Raw genomic sequence first — 14,785 nt, 5'->3', positions numbered from 1 at the left:
TTCCAATATTCACAATGAGCCAATCAACCACGAGGGAAGTTGGACATTTTTTTCTGGATCACTTTCTTTTGGCAACACAGTCTCTATAGTTAGTATTTTGTAACTCATATTTTCTACCAGGACACACATTTACAAATGACTTATAACTCATACATTTCCAAATATAACCTAAATATATCCAATGTAAATGGACACATTCTTATTATAAATCTGTGCCTGAAGGCATCACATTTTATGAAACAGCTACAGTTTGGTAGTAATTCACACACACACACACACACACACACACACACACACAATCCCAATATGACTAGAAATGACTGAAAGTTAGGAATATAAAATTTTCATTGACTCAATGAGAATTATACAGCCATTTGGCCAGAATATCAAAAATTACCCCCAATAACCACTGTGAACGAAAGTGTGAACAGGATAAAACAATGTTTTGAAAATATTTTAATATTTGCCATTTTTGTTGCCTGTATTGTTAATATATACATCGATTTAGTAATAAATATACTACCATTACAGTGAGTGCAATATTTTTAGTATTCATCACAGATTGAAATTAATGCTGCTATTACCTTAAGAAAGGGATAAATAAATATCATGTCCAAATTCCAAACTAATGCTTAAGAGTCTATCATTAACAAAAACTATAAAATAAACATGATGGGCATTATCTTTTTACACATTATTCCTGTAAACACAGCAAACATCATTTTTCTCAGTCCTGACATTTCATATAATGGCTTTAAAAGAAAAAAAATACATACAAATCCTATCATTTTGTTTTTTTGTATAGGGAATTAATTAATTTGTATTTTTAAAATGCAGCAGTCTTTCAAAGAAATGTCTTCATGACATAGTACTTGTTGTCTGTATGAACTCAGAACTTCTGAGCAATAAAAGTGCTCTGCTTAAGTTTATAAAATGTCTTATGGATTTAAAATTTAACAGAAAAATTTCAAAATAAGCATAGGTATGATTCTAAAATATTATATACATAATATATGACTACAGGAGGAAATGTCTCACTGTAGTACAACACAGTGTACAAATATGAAGCACAGTGTTGAGTATAATTTCCCTTTAGTTTTTCCTCATATTGGTGCATAAGTGGCTAATGACTCATTATACAACATACCCCTTTCTACTTGTAGTACAGAAGGTAGAAGAGGGATATGGGACAAATTTAAAGTAGATAATGAAAAAAATGGCAAAAAGACAATACATATGCTTTAAACAGTGCACCTTATAAACAGATTGCTTTACTGATACTCTTTTATAAAGTGCAATATTATGTAAAATTGAGACATGTACCTTAATATCCTGTAATAACCATTAAAACAAACTGCCAGGAAAGAGCAGTGCAAAATTAAAAACATACATAGCTTAGCATGCATTTCGGATGGATCCCAAGTGCAAAGCATGGGACCTCATGTTCTTAAATATTTTTTTCATTTTTTAGAAAGATTAATAATACTAGGTTATCAGCATATATAACCATAAAATAAAAACAATAAGTTAAAATTCTCTCTTAAGAAATAAGCCACACATAAAATTCATTACAGCATCTTTTTTGAAAACAGACCCTTTTCTCTGATAAACCATTACTCAAAGGGTGTAAGTCTCTTAAAAACCCACCTTGCTATCAGGCATAGCAAAAGGCATCAGGTCTTCTTGGCAGGCATGTGAAAACCTATGACTTAGGTTGTAGGCAGTTCCAATTTAACCAGTCACTACTTAAATTACAGAAACCTTTGCTGTTTCAAAAAGAATCCTGCTGGCATTGTGCTAGGTCGCTAAAAAGTATCATGTGTGCTTGCTCTATTCACAGTAATGTTCTCTGTCCAGTGTTTTTGGACAAGGATAACCAAACAGGTTTTCCCCTAAAAAAATTCATTAAGAGGCAGATTCCAAATAGACCAATGGGACACATTTTTTTTTAAAGCACATGCCTCAGGCACATGCTGAGGGAGCTAAGGTGCAAGGGGTCACTGAGGACATCCTACTATTCCCATACCACTCAGTCCGAGAACTGGAAGAGGGTCTCCGGGTTACTGCCATCAGTGGGGTTGCTGGGCTGCAGCGTCTTGGTGGGTGTAGTTTTGCCATGGGAATGGGAGGAGGAAGAGTGGGAACTCTCGCTGGAGCTGCTACGTGTCTCTGTGCTGGTACTTGTCTTCTTCATTTTCCTTCTTTTAGCCAAAGGGGCCTTATCGACATTCTGAAGACAAAACCCCTCTCTCTTGTATTTGTTAAAGGCCTAGAGAAGAGAAAGGGAGTCCCATGAAGTTAACAGTACTGAAGTTTTTTGTGGCAGTCTGACTTTAAGTAGAAGACAATTTTCCACTGGCAACCACAGTTTCAAGTTATTCCTTGGAATAAAACTCAGAAAACTTTCACATCCAGACCTCTTGGTGGGAGGATAAAAATTTACAATGCTAGTTATGGAACCTAGGGTCTCTAACACACCAAGCAACTGTTTAAATGGAACCAGCTGAGTTGTCTGGGTGTCACCACTGCTTTTTGTTTGTTCTACTGTAATTTTTGAGACAGGGTCTAAAGTAGCCCAGACTGGCTTAAACTTGCTATATAGCTGATAATGACCTTGAACTTGTTTTCTTCTAGTCTCCATCTCCCAGGTTCTGAGATTACAGCAATGTGCTACCATACCCAGATATGTCCTGGAATTTTCTTAATGTCAGATATGGGAAGTGCTACACTGGTGCTTGATGACCTCATATCACGTATCACTGAGAAGATCTGGATCATCTGGCACAAATTCCTACAGCCATTTTCTTCACCCAGCATCATTCTCTAGTTTATCACTTGTTCACGTCCAATTCCACAGCTGAACATGTACATTCCTTCTTTGCTAAAATAATCCTTCAGACACTATGCTTCTGTAACTAATCTTGTACTAGTTATCTTAATCTGTATCTGCTTGTACAAAGTTAAACAATGTAAAGTCAAGCCTTTTAAGAATACAACTAAGGGAGCTGGCTCAGCGATTAAGAGCACTGGTTGCTCTTGCAGAGGACCTAGGTTCAGTTCCAGCACGCACATGACAGTTATACAATAATTGTCTATATAACTCCAGTTCCAGGGGATCCTACACCCTCTCTGTGAGCATTGCATGACATAGCTGCATTTAAATACACGAAGGTAGGCTGGGCCTGGTGGCGCATGCCTTTAATCCCAGCACTTGGGAGGCAGAGCAGGCATATCTCTGTGAGTTCAAGGTCAGCCCAGCCTCATCTACATAGCAAGTTCCAGGTCAGCTGGGGCTACAGGGAGACCCTTTTTCAAAAAGACCCCCCCCAAAAAAAACATGGAGGTAAAACGTTCATATACATAAAATAAGAATAAATTTAAAAAAAATTAAAATAATTAATTTATTTTTTATGTGTATGAGTGTTATACCTGCATTGTATAAGTGCACCTGTGTCGTGTAGTGCCCAACGAGGTTGGAAAAGGGTGTCAGATCCTCTGGAATTGGAGTTATGGATTGTTGTTAGCTATCATGTGGGTGCTGGGTTTGAACCTGGGTCTTCTGTAAGAATAGCCAGTATTCTTAACCAGTAAATCATCTCTCCAGCCCCCTAAAAAAATTTAAGAGTACATGATGGGTGGGGTGGTGCACACATTTAATCCCAGGACTTGGGTGGTAGAGGCAAGTGGATCTTTATAAGACTAAGGATAATCTGGTCTACATAGCAAGTTCTAGGCCAGCTGGAGCTACAGGGAGACCTTGTTTCAAAACCAAAAAAACTACAAAATAGATATGTACTTAATACAGCCTATACTTAGTACAACCCATTTATCTCAGGTCCTTTATAGTCTGCACTCTGCTCTTGTTCTCAATGTTCTGCTGTGGTTTCATTTGAGAGAAACCTTATTATGTATATTGTTTTTATTACCTGCTAAAAATTTTCAAATGTTTAAGTATTAGACTACTTTCTTCTCTCAGAAACTCATTCTAAATATCCAGGAAGTATTTAGTGAATTAGTAGTGACTCTGTTCCCCATGTGCTTTCTGTTCATAATATGCTTATAGTATGAAGTGGTTTATAAACATACCTAAAATTAAAAGTACACAGATATTTTTATTTTATGTTGAGTGTTTTGCTTGCATGCATGTAAGTGCACCACATGTGTGCAATGCTGTTAGAGGCCAGAAGGCAGCATCAGATCTCCTAGAACTGGAGTTACAGACAGTTGTTAAACATTACATGGGTGCTAGGAGCATCGGTTGACTGTAAGAATAGCAAATGCTCCTACTATTTTATGTCTCTGAGGGTACCAACTAAAAATATCAGATTGATTGGGAACACTTTTCAAAGGGCCCACAGGGCCTTACATGGAAGGTTGCTTTCACACAGGTATGCACAGCAGCTCCTGAAGATCCCAGAATATCTGGAGTCATCAGAGGATTAGAGGACAACTGACTGCCATCTTGAAGCCATTCATTGTATCTCAAGCCAGACATTTTCAGCCTCTTATTTGGATCAACTGTAAGAAGTCCTGAGGGTGTAAGAGATTTTAATTTTATAATTTGCCACCTTAAACACAGCTCAACAATCAATCTCAGACATAGAGTTCAATTACGTTCTGACATGGGTTCTGGGATCTGAACTCCAGTCCTCTGGAAGAGCAGGAAGCATTATTATCTACTGAGTTATCTCTCCATCCCCTAAATATATTTTCACATACATTTAAATCTGCTTGAGGACACTGGATGCTAAGGTAAGGTCACAATAGTTTATTTCTAGGAAGTCTTAAGCTAACTGGCTTTCCAGTTAAGAGAAGATAACCATCCCAAAGACTACATGAATATATCCAAATGAATATATCCATGGACTAACTATTTACTAGCATTTTCTAAGAATAAAGGGATGTAGTAAGGCACTAGAGACTTGGGGATAGAGAGTCTAAGAGGAGTGAGTGGGAGATATAGAGACAAAGATGATGCAGCTATTCTAACATGATGGGATCAGTGCAAAATGCACAACACAGTGAATTACAGACCCAGGAAAGAGATGCTCAGTCTAGGGACAGAGGCGTCCTACAAGGCTTCTAAGAAACAGGTCATACAAGGTAAGAAGAAGGAGCTAGCCAAAGAGGTACTATACGGATTAAGACAGCCAAATGTGAAGAAACAAGAGGTTTCTGAAAGCTTGAACCATTAGAGGAATTCAAGTACATGCCAACAGCAGAGGAAGGATGATGAGGAAGCAGAGGCAGGCTGGGCCAGGTCCTGATGAGATTTGGATTTTGAAACCCAGGCTAAGGATAGGATGTGAAACTAACAGAAATTCTCCAAGGAATTTTTACCTGAGAAAAGATATGATCACATTTGTCATTCAGTTGATACAGAATGGGTAGGAAAGTCAGAGTAAGTGAGGTGAGTTGAAAGGATGTTGCAGGCCATTGGCAGAAAAATGATGGTATGGGCCTGTGGATGGGCAGGAAGGGAGCCAGGTGGCTTGCAGAGCTGTAGCACTGAGCGACTGGCTGCAGAAGGCAAGGAAAGGGCAGGCAACTAGGGTGACATTAAGGTTTCTGTTTTGGTGGTTTGGCTTCTGAGTAGTGCTATCATCCAAAAGAAAGGAAATAGAAGTGGAACAGGTTTGGAGAAAAGTATAGTAGAAAAGTCTGGGTTTGTTTGGCTCTATTAGGTTGAGATACCAGGAGGAGTCATATGGTAGCTCATGCTGGAAATGGGAATGAAATTTTAGAGGGGGAATTTTCCTATAAAAAGAAAACAATCCACCTGGAAAACCTTTGAGAACCCTCGTGGGTTCCTGGAGCAACTAGCAAACATGTATGTGAGTAGTGGGCATGTTTCTACTTTAGTCACTACATGCAGTACAGAACACCAGATTTTAAGAGTCTTACCTTGGATCAGATCTTTAGCCTCTTGGGATACATTCTTCCAGGCTTCTCCTTCAAAGGAGAAATCTCCCTTCTTAATTTTCTTCATGATTTCTACTGCACTGGTGCATGTCAAACTTCTGTCATGAGACTGGAATGGTACCTGCCCTGATAACATTGTATACTATCATGGAAAAAGAAAGTAAAAAAACAGCATGACTGCAAAAAATCACTATCGAATCCATTCCAATATCCCATTACTAACTTGATAAAAGCTTATCTACTATTGCAACATGCATTATTGAATTTAAAAGACGGACTTCTATCACTGAAGTAACCAACACATTTAAAAGACTAATAAAATTATTATTATTATTATTATTATTATTATTATCATTATTATTATTATTTTGGTCTTTTTGAGACAGGGTCTCCCTGTAGCCCCAGCTGTCCTGGAACTCACTATATAGACCAGGCTGGCCTTGAACTCACAGAGATCTGCCTGTCTCTGCCTCCCAAGTGCTGGGATTAAAGGCGTGCACCACCACACCTGGCTAAAATTATTTTTATAACTATGAGATTTCATAGTTTTTATTTAGCAATCAACTTCCGTTAAAAACAATTTTCAGTCTGCAATTATAAACAGTATAGCAAAAAGCAAAGATACATCTACATACATATATCTACATATACATGAATCAATGTCTATATATTTCTTATAAGTACACACACACATTGCATGCATGTGCACGAATACACAAACGGACACAGCACACACACAGGAGGGGGTTAGAAAAAGCAACTGCAGCAAAATATCAGATGCTCACAGTATTATTCTCTTATTTCTAGTTTTGAAAATTTCAAAATAAAAATTTAGGAACTGCAAAAAACAAGGTCAAGAATAAAACACTTGGAGAAACTGTTTTAAAAGGAATTATGTGCCACTTCACAGGCATGTTATAGATTCTGTCCTGTGTTTTCTAAATACTGTGTGTTATGTATGGAAGGTTTGATCTCTCCTAAACTGATATGTTAAATACCCAACAACACTGTATTTGGAGATAAATAACCTTGTTATGGACTGTAGTTATGCATGTAGGTCCTGATCCAATAGTAATAGAGCCCTTAATTCAATGGATACCATAGAGTTCTCCCTATGTAAGCCTCTGACACAAAAAGGCTGAGTGTACAACCAGCAGGTAGCCAGCTGTAACCCAAAGGAGGGACCTCACCAGACACCAATTCTGCTAACATCTTGATCTTGGACTCCAGCCTCCTTAACTATGAGAAAATAAATTTCTGTTGTTTAAGGCATGTAGTTTGCAGTATTTTGAGATAGCAGCATAAGCAGATTGATAGGCTGGATAAGCTCTATTTTAATTAAAGTTCTGTGCATTTTGGACAGAGACTGTACATTCTTGGTGTATACTGGTTTATAACAGAAGCCACATATGATTTCCCTGGAGTAATTTATTTGGTTCAATAAAGGAAATGTAATTTATTGTTATTTAAACATATCCATATTTATTAGATGCAAGATACAAAGGAGGCTATCCAATTCCAAGGCAAATCAGGAGACTCCAAATAAATTTAGTGCTTGCTATGGGATAAGGTAGGCTCTGAATCTAGATAATTGGAGATACGCATTCATTTATATGGAAATTTGAAAGGTATTTTGACAGTTTAATGCAGCTGCTAATTTTTGTTTGTTTTCTTCTATAATGTATCATGTATCTATAAAAGGCAAGACTTTTACAAACCCTAACTTTGACACTAGTTATCACCTCTGAAAAAATTAGCAGTCACTCTTTGTAGCATCCAATATCTCATGTTCAAATTTCCCTCACTGTGTTATATACATTGTGAATATAATTACAGTTATAATTACATTTAGAACCTGAATTTAATAAACAGCATTTATATTAGATTTTGCTAGAATCAGAATTCAAGTAATATGCAAGTACTATTCCTTAAGTGTCTTTAATCCACAGGTTCCCACATTGTCTTGTTTTGTTTGTTGAGACAGGCTCTCACACTGTAGCCCAGCCGGCTTAAAACTTTTGACCGGTCTCCTGCCTCAGCCTCCTGAGTGCTGGGATTACAGGCATGAGCCATCAAGTCTAGCCTCATGTCATTTTTTTCCTTACAAAGTATTTGCTGAAGAAACTGATAGTTTATCCTGCAGTACTGCCCACAGTCTGGATATTGTAACTGTGCTCTGTGTTGCCATTAACTTTATTTTTATCTTGTTTTCTTAAAATTTTGACCATCAGACATAAAGGGTGGGTCTGCTTCCATCACTGTCTCTACAGAAAGCTGTTATGGATATAAGTAGGAGCTTGCATATACCTCTTTGCATGTCTCAGACTCTTAAAACCTTAAAGTACTTGATCATCATAATGGGCCTAAATTTAAAGTAATATCTTGTCTACAATGGAAAAGAAAATTAATACTAAAAATAAAGGACTTTAAAAAGTTTATATATATTTTAGGACATTACTACTAAAATGTGTCACTGATATAAATCCTTGAACCTCTCAAATCTACAAAAGTTGGTTGTTTACTTTTATTAAAAATGTATTCACAAAATATATGTTTAGTTTGGGAGTGAAAAATGATGACAAACTGCTCAGGTGAAAGCCATGTAAGGCTTCAAAATAAAGAGCCACCTGCAAGGACAAGTGGCCAGCCACCAGCGGGGAAGCAAACTGATACCAAAATAAATCCCAGATGGAGGACAGACTGAAGTATAAAAATAAGATCCAGTGATTCTAGAGAATATTTTTGTAATCCTGAGTTGAGGGCAGAGGTAGAATGACAATCTGACATTAAATCCATATACAATGGAGAAGAGACTGACACATCTTACCACCTGGGGGAAAATGTTTCTCTCAAAACAAAACCCTGATTACTACAAACAAAAGGTAATCTAGAGAAACATTTCCAATTGTTGATGAAGACACAGGATTAAAATTCTAATTAGAGCCTGAATATTCAGTGAGAAAAAGCTCCCCAAAAGAAAACGGGCAGCTGGGCGTGGCGCAAGCCTTTAATCCCAGCACTTGGGAGGCAGAGGCAGGCAGATCTCTGTGAGTACAAGGCCAGCCTGGTCTACATAGTGAGTTCCAGGACAGGTGGGGCTACAGGGAGACCCTGTCTCAAAAAGACAAAAACAAAAACAAAACAAAACAAAAAACCCTTAAGAATCATTTATAGCCAGGCACATGCCTTTAATCCCAGCACTTGGGAGGCAGAGGCAGGGAGATCTTTGTGAGCTGGAGGCCAGCCTGGTCTGCATAGTGAGTTCCAGGACAGCTGGGGCTACAGCGAGACCCTGTTTCAAAAAAGAAAGTAAAAAGAAAATGGGCAAAGCTCATAAACAACAATTTATAAAGAGAAAACACAAATGTCATTGAAGAAATGCATGCAGATCTTAAGAACAGTAGGATATAATTTAAGATTAAAATTTATGATATTCAATGTACTTAGATACAGGTGTTAAGAATTAACTTGGTAAATCTTACAGAAGAATAGAATTTAGGCAGCTCTGCTAAAATAAAGATGTACATGCTCTCCCAGGAATTCTAAGGAAACTGTGAGACATGCAGTTGTATATATGAAGAAAGATTTGTTTTAATAGCTTATAAATAGTGAAAAAAAGGGGAAACAACAAATTGCTTTTTAGTAAAGAAATGGTCTGATAAATTTTGAAGATTCAAAGTACATGTATAATATAACCCTTTTTGTTAAAAAAAAAAACAAAAACCCGTGTGTGTGTGTGTGTGTGTAGGAAAACACGCTGAAAGGCAGATTAAAAAGCACACATGCATACAAGGGTGAGGAGGAAATTTACACATCATCATCTTGAATGGTGAGATTAAGATGGATTTTCATTTATAGCTTTTGGCATTATCTGAAAATTTCCCCCTAACACCACAGATAACAAATTATATGTGGAATAGAAAATAAAGCTATTTTGAGGCAAAAATATGTGAAAAATTTTCTAGTTTCATGTTCATTTTCTGATCATGCATACTTTGGCAGCCAGGCACACTGTAAAAAGCATGCCTCTCATGATCACTGTAAGTTATAAATAGTTCTAGCTGTATCTATTATTTTGTCAATTTATTCTAAGGGATTTTGTTTAATTATATTTTGTCTGAAATTTCAGAGTACAATGGGGTCACTGTTTTTACCTTTTATCCAATACAGTGTATGCCTTGTATAACACAATAGCTTCTTAACAATGTATTCATATGTATTAATTCATATGAACCACAAAAATAATGTCGATCTTTGAAAATAGCTAACCTCTGCAATATCTCTGTTGTAGGTTCTAAGAAATGAAAACATTCATCAGTATGGCTTCTATTAGTTATATAGGAAAGAAGCCAGCACACCTAACTTTTTCATAAATTTAAGGAAAAGAACAGTGAGAGCTAGGCACTGAGGCCATCAAAGAACTGACCAGGCTTAATGGCTATTGGGACAAACTCACCAAGATGACACCCAAACTCCACAGGTCACAGGACTCATCATAGCCGTTGTGATTCAGAAGCTCTGGGGCTGCGTAATGAAGGGTGAAGCACGGGGTCTTAAGGGGCTGATTGTCAGGTGGTTTGAGGCGTGCAAACCCGAAGTCAATTACTTTAATTTCCAAATTGTCATTTTCATCAGTGAACAACAAATTCTGTAAGATGCCAATACTCTGGTTAGTTTCTCACTGAAATGTTAGGAGATTTGTTGGTCTATCTATGGAACACTGTGTATACTGCTGTTTTGATCAGAGTCTCATGGGACATTCTGGGGCCTGGATTTCAGTATGCCAGTGCACCTGCTGCTCTCTTCTTTGTATTGTTTTGTTCCATTTCAATTTCACAATGTCATGTCAAGTATTTTCGTTGTTTTTTTTTTTTTGGTCTTTTTGAGACAGGGTCTCCCTGTAGCCCCAGCTGTTCTGGAACTCACTATGTAGACCAGGCTGGCCTTGAACTCACAGAGATCCGCCTGCCTCTGCCTCCCGAGTGCTGGGATTAAAGGCGTGCACCACCATGCCTGGCATGTCAAGTATTTTCAACTGCATTATGCTTCTTCTGAAGTTATACCTTTGTCTCTAGTTCTTCCTCTGCTTCTCTTTGTCTTCTACTTCCTCTACCAACCTATTTTCTACTCCAGCCTGGCTCCTGCACACATACTCATTCAGAGATGCTGCCCTGACCATTCCACCAAACTGAAGTTCCAACTTCCTGCATTTTCTTCCAGGATGTTTTACTTTTCCTTTCTGGCACTTATTATCTCTGTGGTTTTAGCTGAACGTTGTGGTCTCTGTCAGGCCATAGTTACATAAGGGCAGGAACTGCAAGTCCATTTCATTTATGACTTTGTCCCTGGGGCCTGGCATAGGTAGGTACAGGCAGAACTCATTGGATTTCTTTTTTATTGCACTTTGCATACACTCAAAAACAAAACAAAACAAAACAAAACAGAACAACAACAACAGACAGAAGGTTTGTAGCAACCCTGTGCTGAGGAAGTCTTTCAGCACTTTCAGCACCATTTTCCCAATAGGATGTGTTCACTCTGTGTCTCTGTTACATTCTGGTAATTTTCACAATATGTCAAGCTTTATAATTTCTATTATATTTGTGTGGTGATCTGTAATCAGTGATCTTTGATATTACTATTATCATTGCTTTGGGGCACCAGGAACTGCATTCAAGATGGGGAATTTAATCAATAAACACTTGTGTTGATCACATTATCAAACAGCTGTCTCTTATCTCTGTCCCTCTTTTCTCAGGTCAATCTAGTCCCTGAGACACAAAACTGAAATTAAGTTAACTGATAGCCCCACAAAGGCCTAAGTGATCAAATGAGAGTAAGAGTCACACATTCCTCAATTTAAATGATGTGATGAAGTTTAGTGATGAAGGCATGTAGAAAACCACCCAGTGGAAGATAAAAGCAAGGCCTCTTATTCTAATTAGCTAAGTTATAAGTGCAAAGTTAAAGTTGTTAAGGGAAATCACTTTGGTGAATACATAAAATGATAAAAAGCAAAAGGACCTTCTTGCTCACATGGATAAAATCTGGACAGAAGACTCAACCAACCACAACATTCCCTTAGGTCAAAGCTAACCAAGAGCAAGGTCCCAACTTTTCAATTCAATATAGGCTGAGAGAAGTGAGAAAGATGCAGAAGGAAACTTTAAAACTAGTTGGCAGAGGTTGGTTCATACGGTTTAAGAAAATAAGTCACAGAACTCACAAAGTACAAACTGAAGCAGGAGGTGCTGATGTGGAAGATGCAGCAAGTTATCAAGATGATCCAGCTGAGCTTGCTGATGGGTGGCTAAACCACCTACCAGATTAGCAAAGCAGACAAACAGGTTTCAATTAGAAGGGCTGTCTACGACATTATAGCTAGCTTGACTTCAAAACTGCAAAGGACAGACTGACATTCCTATTAGAGGAGGATGCAGTTTGAAATTAAGCTGAAGTCAACACTCATTTGCTATTTTGAAAATCCTAGGACTCTTAAGAATTATATAAAATATGCTCTTGCCTGTGCTCTATAAGTGTCATCCACAAGGCCTGGATGACAGCACATCTGTTTACAACATGGTTCACTTAACATTGTATGTTCACTGTTGAGATCAACTTCTCAGAAAAAGATTTATTTTCAAAATAGTTAAGTTCATTACCAATGCATGAGGTCACCCAAAAGCTTTGCTGGAGACATACAGTGATATGAATGTTGTTTTCATGTCTGCTATACAACACCCACAAACAGCCCTGGATCAAGTTGTTATTTTGACTTTCAGGCCTTATTATTATGAAATATGCTTTTAGCTGGGTAAGATGGCACACACCTTAATCTCAGCACTTGGGAGGCAGAGGCAGGCAGATCTTTGTGAGTTTGAGGTCAGCCTGGTCTTTTCAGCAAGTTCCAGGCTATAGCCAGGGCTATACAGTGAGACCCTGTTTAAAAGAAAAAAAAATACTTTTAAGGCTATAGCTATCAGATCATGATTCTTCTGATGGATCTGGACAAAATAAATGGAAAGCCTTTTGAAAAAGAGTCACTATCCTAGATGTCATTAAGAGCACTTGTGATTCCAAGATAAAAATACAAACTAACAGGAGTTTGGAAAAAGTTGATTCCAAACCTCACAAATGATCTTGAGAGGCTCAAATCTTCCGTGGAGGAAGTAATCGCTGATGTGGAGGAAATGGCAAGAGAGTATTATAGAAATGGAGCCTGAAGATATGACTGAACCATTGCAAGCTCATAATCAAACTTTAGTACATGAGGAGTTGGGCTTACAGATGAGCAAAAAAGTGGTTTCTTGAGATGGCATCTGTTCCTAGAAAAGATGCTGCCAACACTGTTGAAATGACAATACAGGATTTAGAATATTATATAAACTTAGCTGATAAAGCAGTGATGGACTGAGAAGACGGATTCCAATTCTGAAAGAAGTTCTGTGAGTAAAATGCTATCAATAGCATCACACTAACAGAGAAATCTTTCATGAAAGGAAGACTTAACCACTGCATCAACTTTCATTGCTGTTATTTTAAGAAACTGCCACAACCATTCCAACTTTCAATTACCACTACTCTGGTCAGTTGTCAGTCATCAATGTCAAGGTTAGACCATCCCCCAGCAAAAGAGTCAGGACTCATTGAAGGCTAAGATGACCACTAAACTTTTCAGCAATAAAATATTTAAATTAAGGTATATACATTGTTTCTTCAGACACAAGGCTACTTTAGACTTAATATAGTAGAGTGTTCACTGAGAAAGTAAAAAAAATTCCTGATTTGCTTTATTGTGATATTCATTTTATTGTGGAACCAAGACAATATCTCTGAAGGGATTTTTGAATAAAATAATAAATGAGAGGCTGGGAAAATTGCTTGGTGGTTAGAATGGTTATTGTGAAAGCATGAGGACTTGAGTTCAAATCCCTAAGTACTCATGTTAAAAAGATGAATGTGGACATTCATGCATCTATAGAGGATGGAACTTACTGGTCACTAATGTAACTCCAGGTTCAGTGAAAGACCCTGCCTTAAGGAAGTATGGTAGAGAATGATAAAGCAGGACACTTGACATCCTCCTCTGGCTTATGCCTGTATACATACAGGTGCATACCTGCCTCTCACCATGACGTGCCTCTCGCATCACACATATATACAAACACCATAAATGAAATAAATTTAGGTCTACTATAGTCTATTAATGAAACAAGAGTAATCTGTACTATATTTAATAAATGTTTTTGCTAAAATAAGCAATATATAAAACATACTTTGACATTCAGAGATATGCCTCCAATATTTAGAAAATATTATTCTGAATCATTCATCCAGTTAGGCGCCCTTCTACTAAGCTTTACAGTAATACTTTTGTATTTGTTACATACTTAATGCATGCTAACTGTACTGATGTACAAATCATTTAGTGTATCAAGCAAGTACCACAGATCCACCACAGTAAGTAAATCTGACTATATAGTTTTTAAACATCATTACAAAATCTGTTATGCCCTTATAGTGATTATTCTCAGCTCTGAAAATCACTTAAATTGTTACTATTTTAGCAGAACTAAAAGACATAACAGAATGCTCCACTGATACAATGAAGGAAAACCTCCAAGTCTGTCCATCCTTTTGACATTGCAACACAACACTGTCATCTACAAAGTTCATGATCAGGAATGGTGCAATTGAGCTTTTAAAACAATCTAATAATGTTTTAAGCAAGTTTACTATTTTGTGTTGGGGCAGATTAATAGCTATCCTGGTTAAACACACACCCAAATTTAAACCTTTTACTTAAAAAGAAAAAAATGAGGTGAGTGAGAAAAAAATTGAAAAGTTTCTTTAAATTTTCTAT

The 14,785-nt window shown here is 37.3% G+C and overlaps 1 protein-coding gene across 3 annotated transcripts in view; it reads right to left on the bottom strand.

The window, feature by feature from the left end:
* Positions 1–440: 440 nt before the first annotated feature.
* Rps6ka5 (ribosomal protein S6 kinase A5) overlaps positions 441–14,785 on the bottom strand; it is a 217,371-nt gene continuing 203,026 nt past the window's right edge. For all 3 annotated transcript variants that reach the window (XM_008821741.3, XM_029557966.1, XM_017795244.2), the window contains 4 exons: positions 10,379–10,570; positions 5,905–6,064; positions 4,367–4,530; positions 441–2,269 (listed from right to left, as the gene is read on the bottom strand). In XM_008821741.3, coding sequence (XP_008819963.1) covers positions 2,030–2,269; positions 4,367–4,530; positions 5,905–6,064; positions 10,379–10,570 — 756 coding nt within the window. In that variant the 3' untranslated portion in view covers positions 441–2,029. The remainder of the gene's footprint in view (positions 2,270–4,366; positions 4,531–5,904; positions 6,065–10,378; positions 10,571–14,785) is intronic.

This window comes from Nannospalax galili, unplaced genomic scaffold (genome assembly GCF_000622305.1).
Source record: "Nannospalax galili isolate Female #2095 unplaced genomic scaffold, S.galili_v1.0 scaffold107, whole genome shotgun sequence".
Lineage (NCBI taxonomy): Eukaryota > Metazoa > Chordata > Mammalia > Rodentia > Spalacidae > Nannospalax > Nannospalax galili.
The sequence above is the reverse complement of the archived record's forward strand: the minus strand, read 5'-3'. Positions and strand labels throughout refer to the sequence as shown.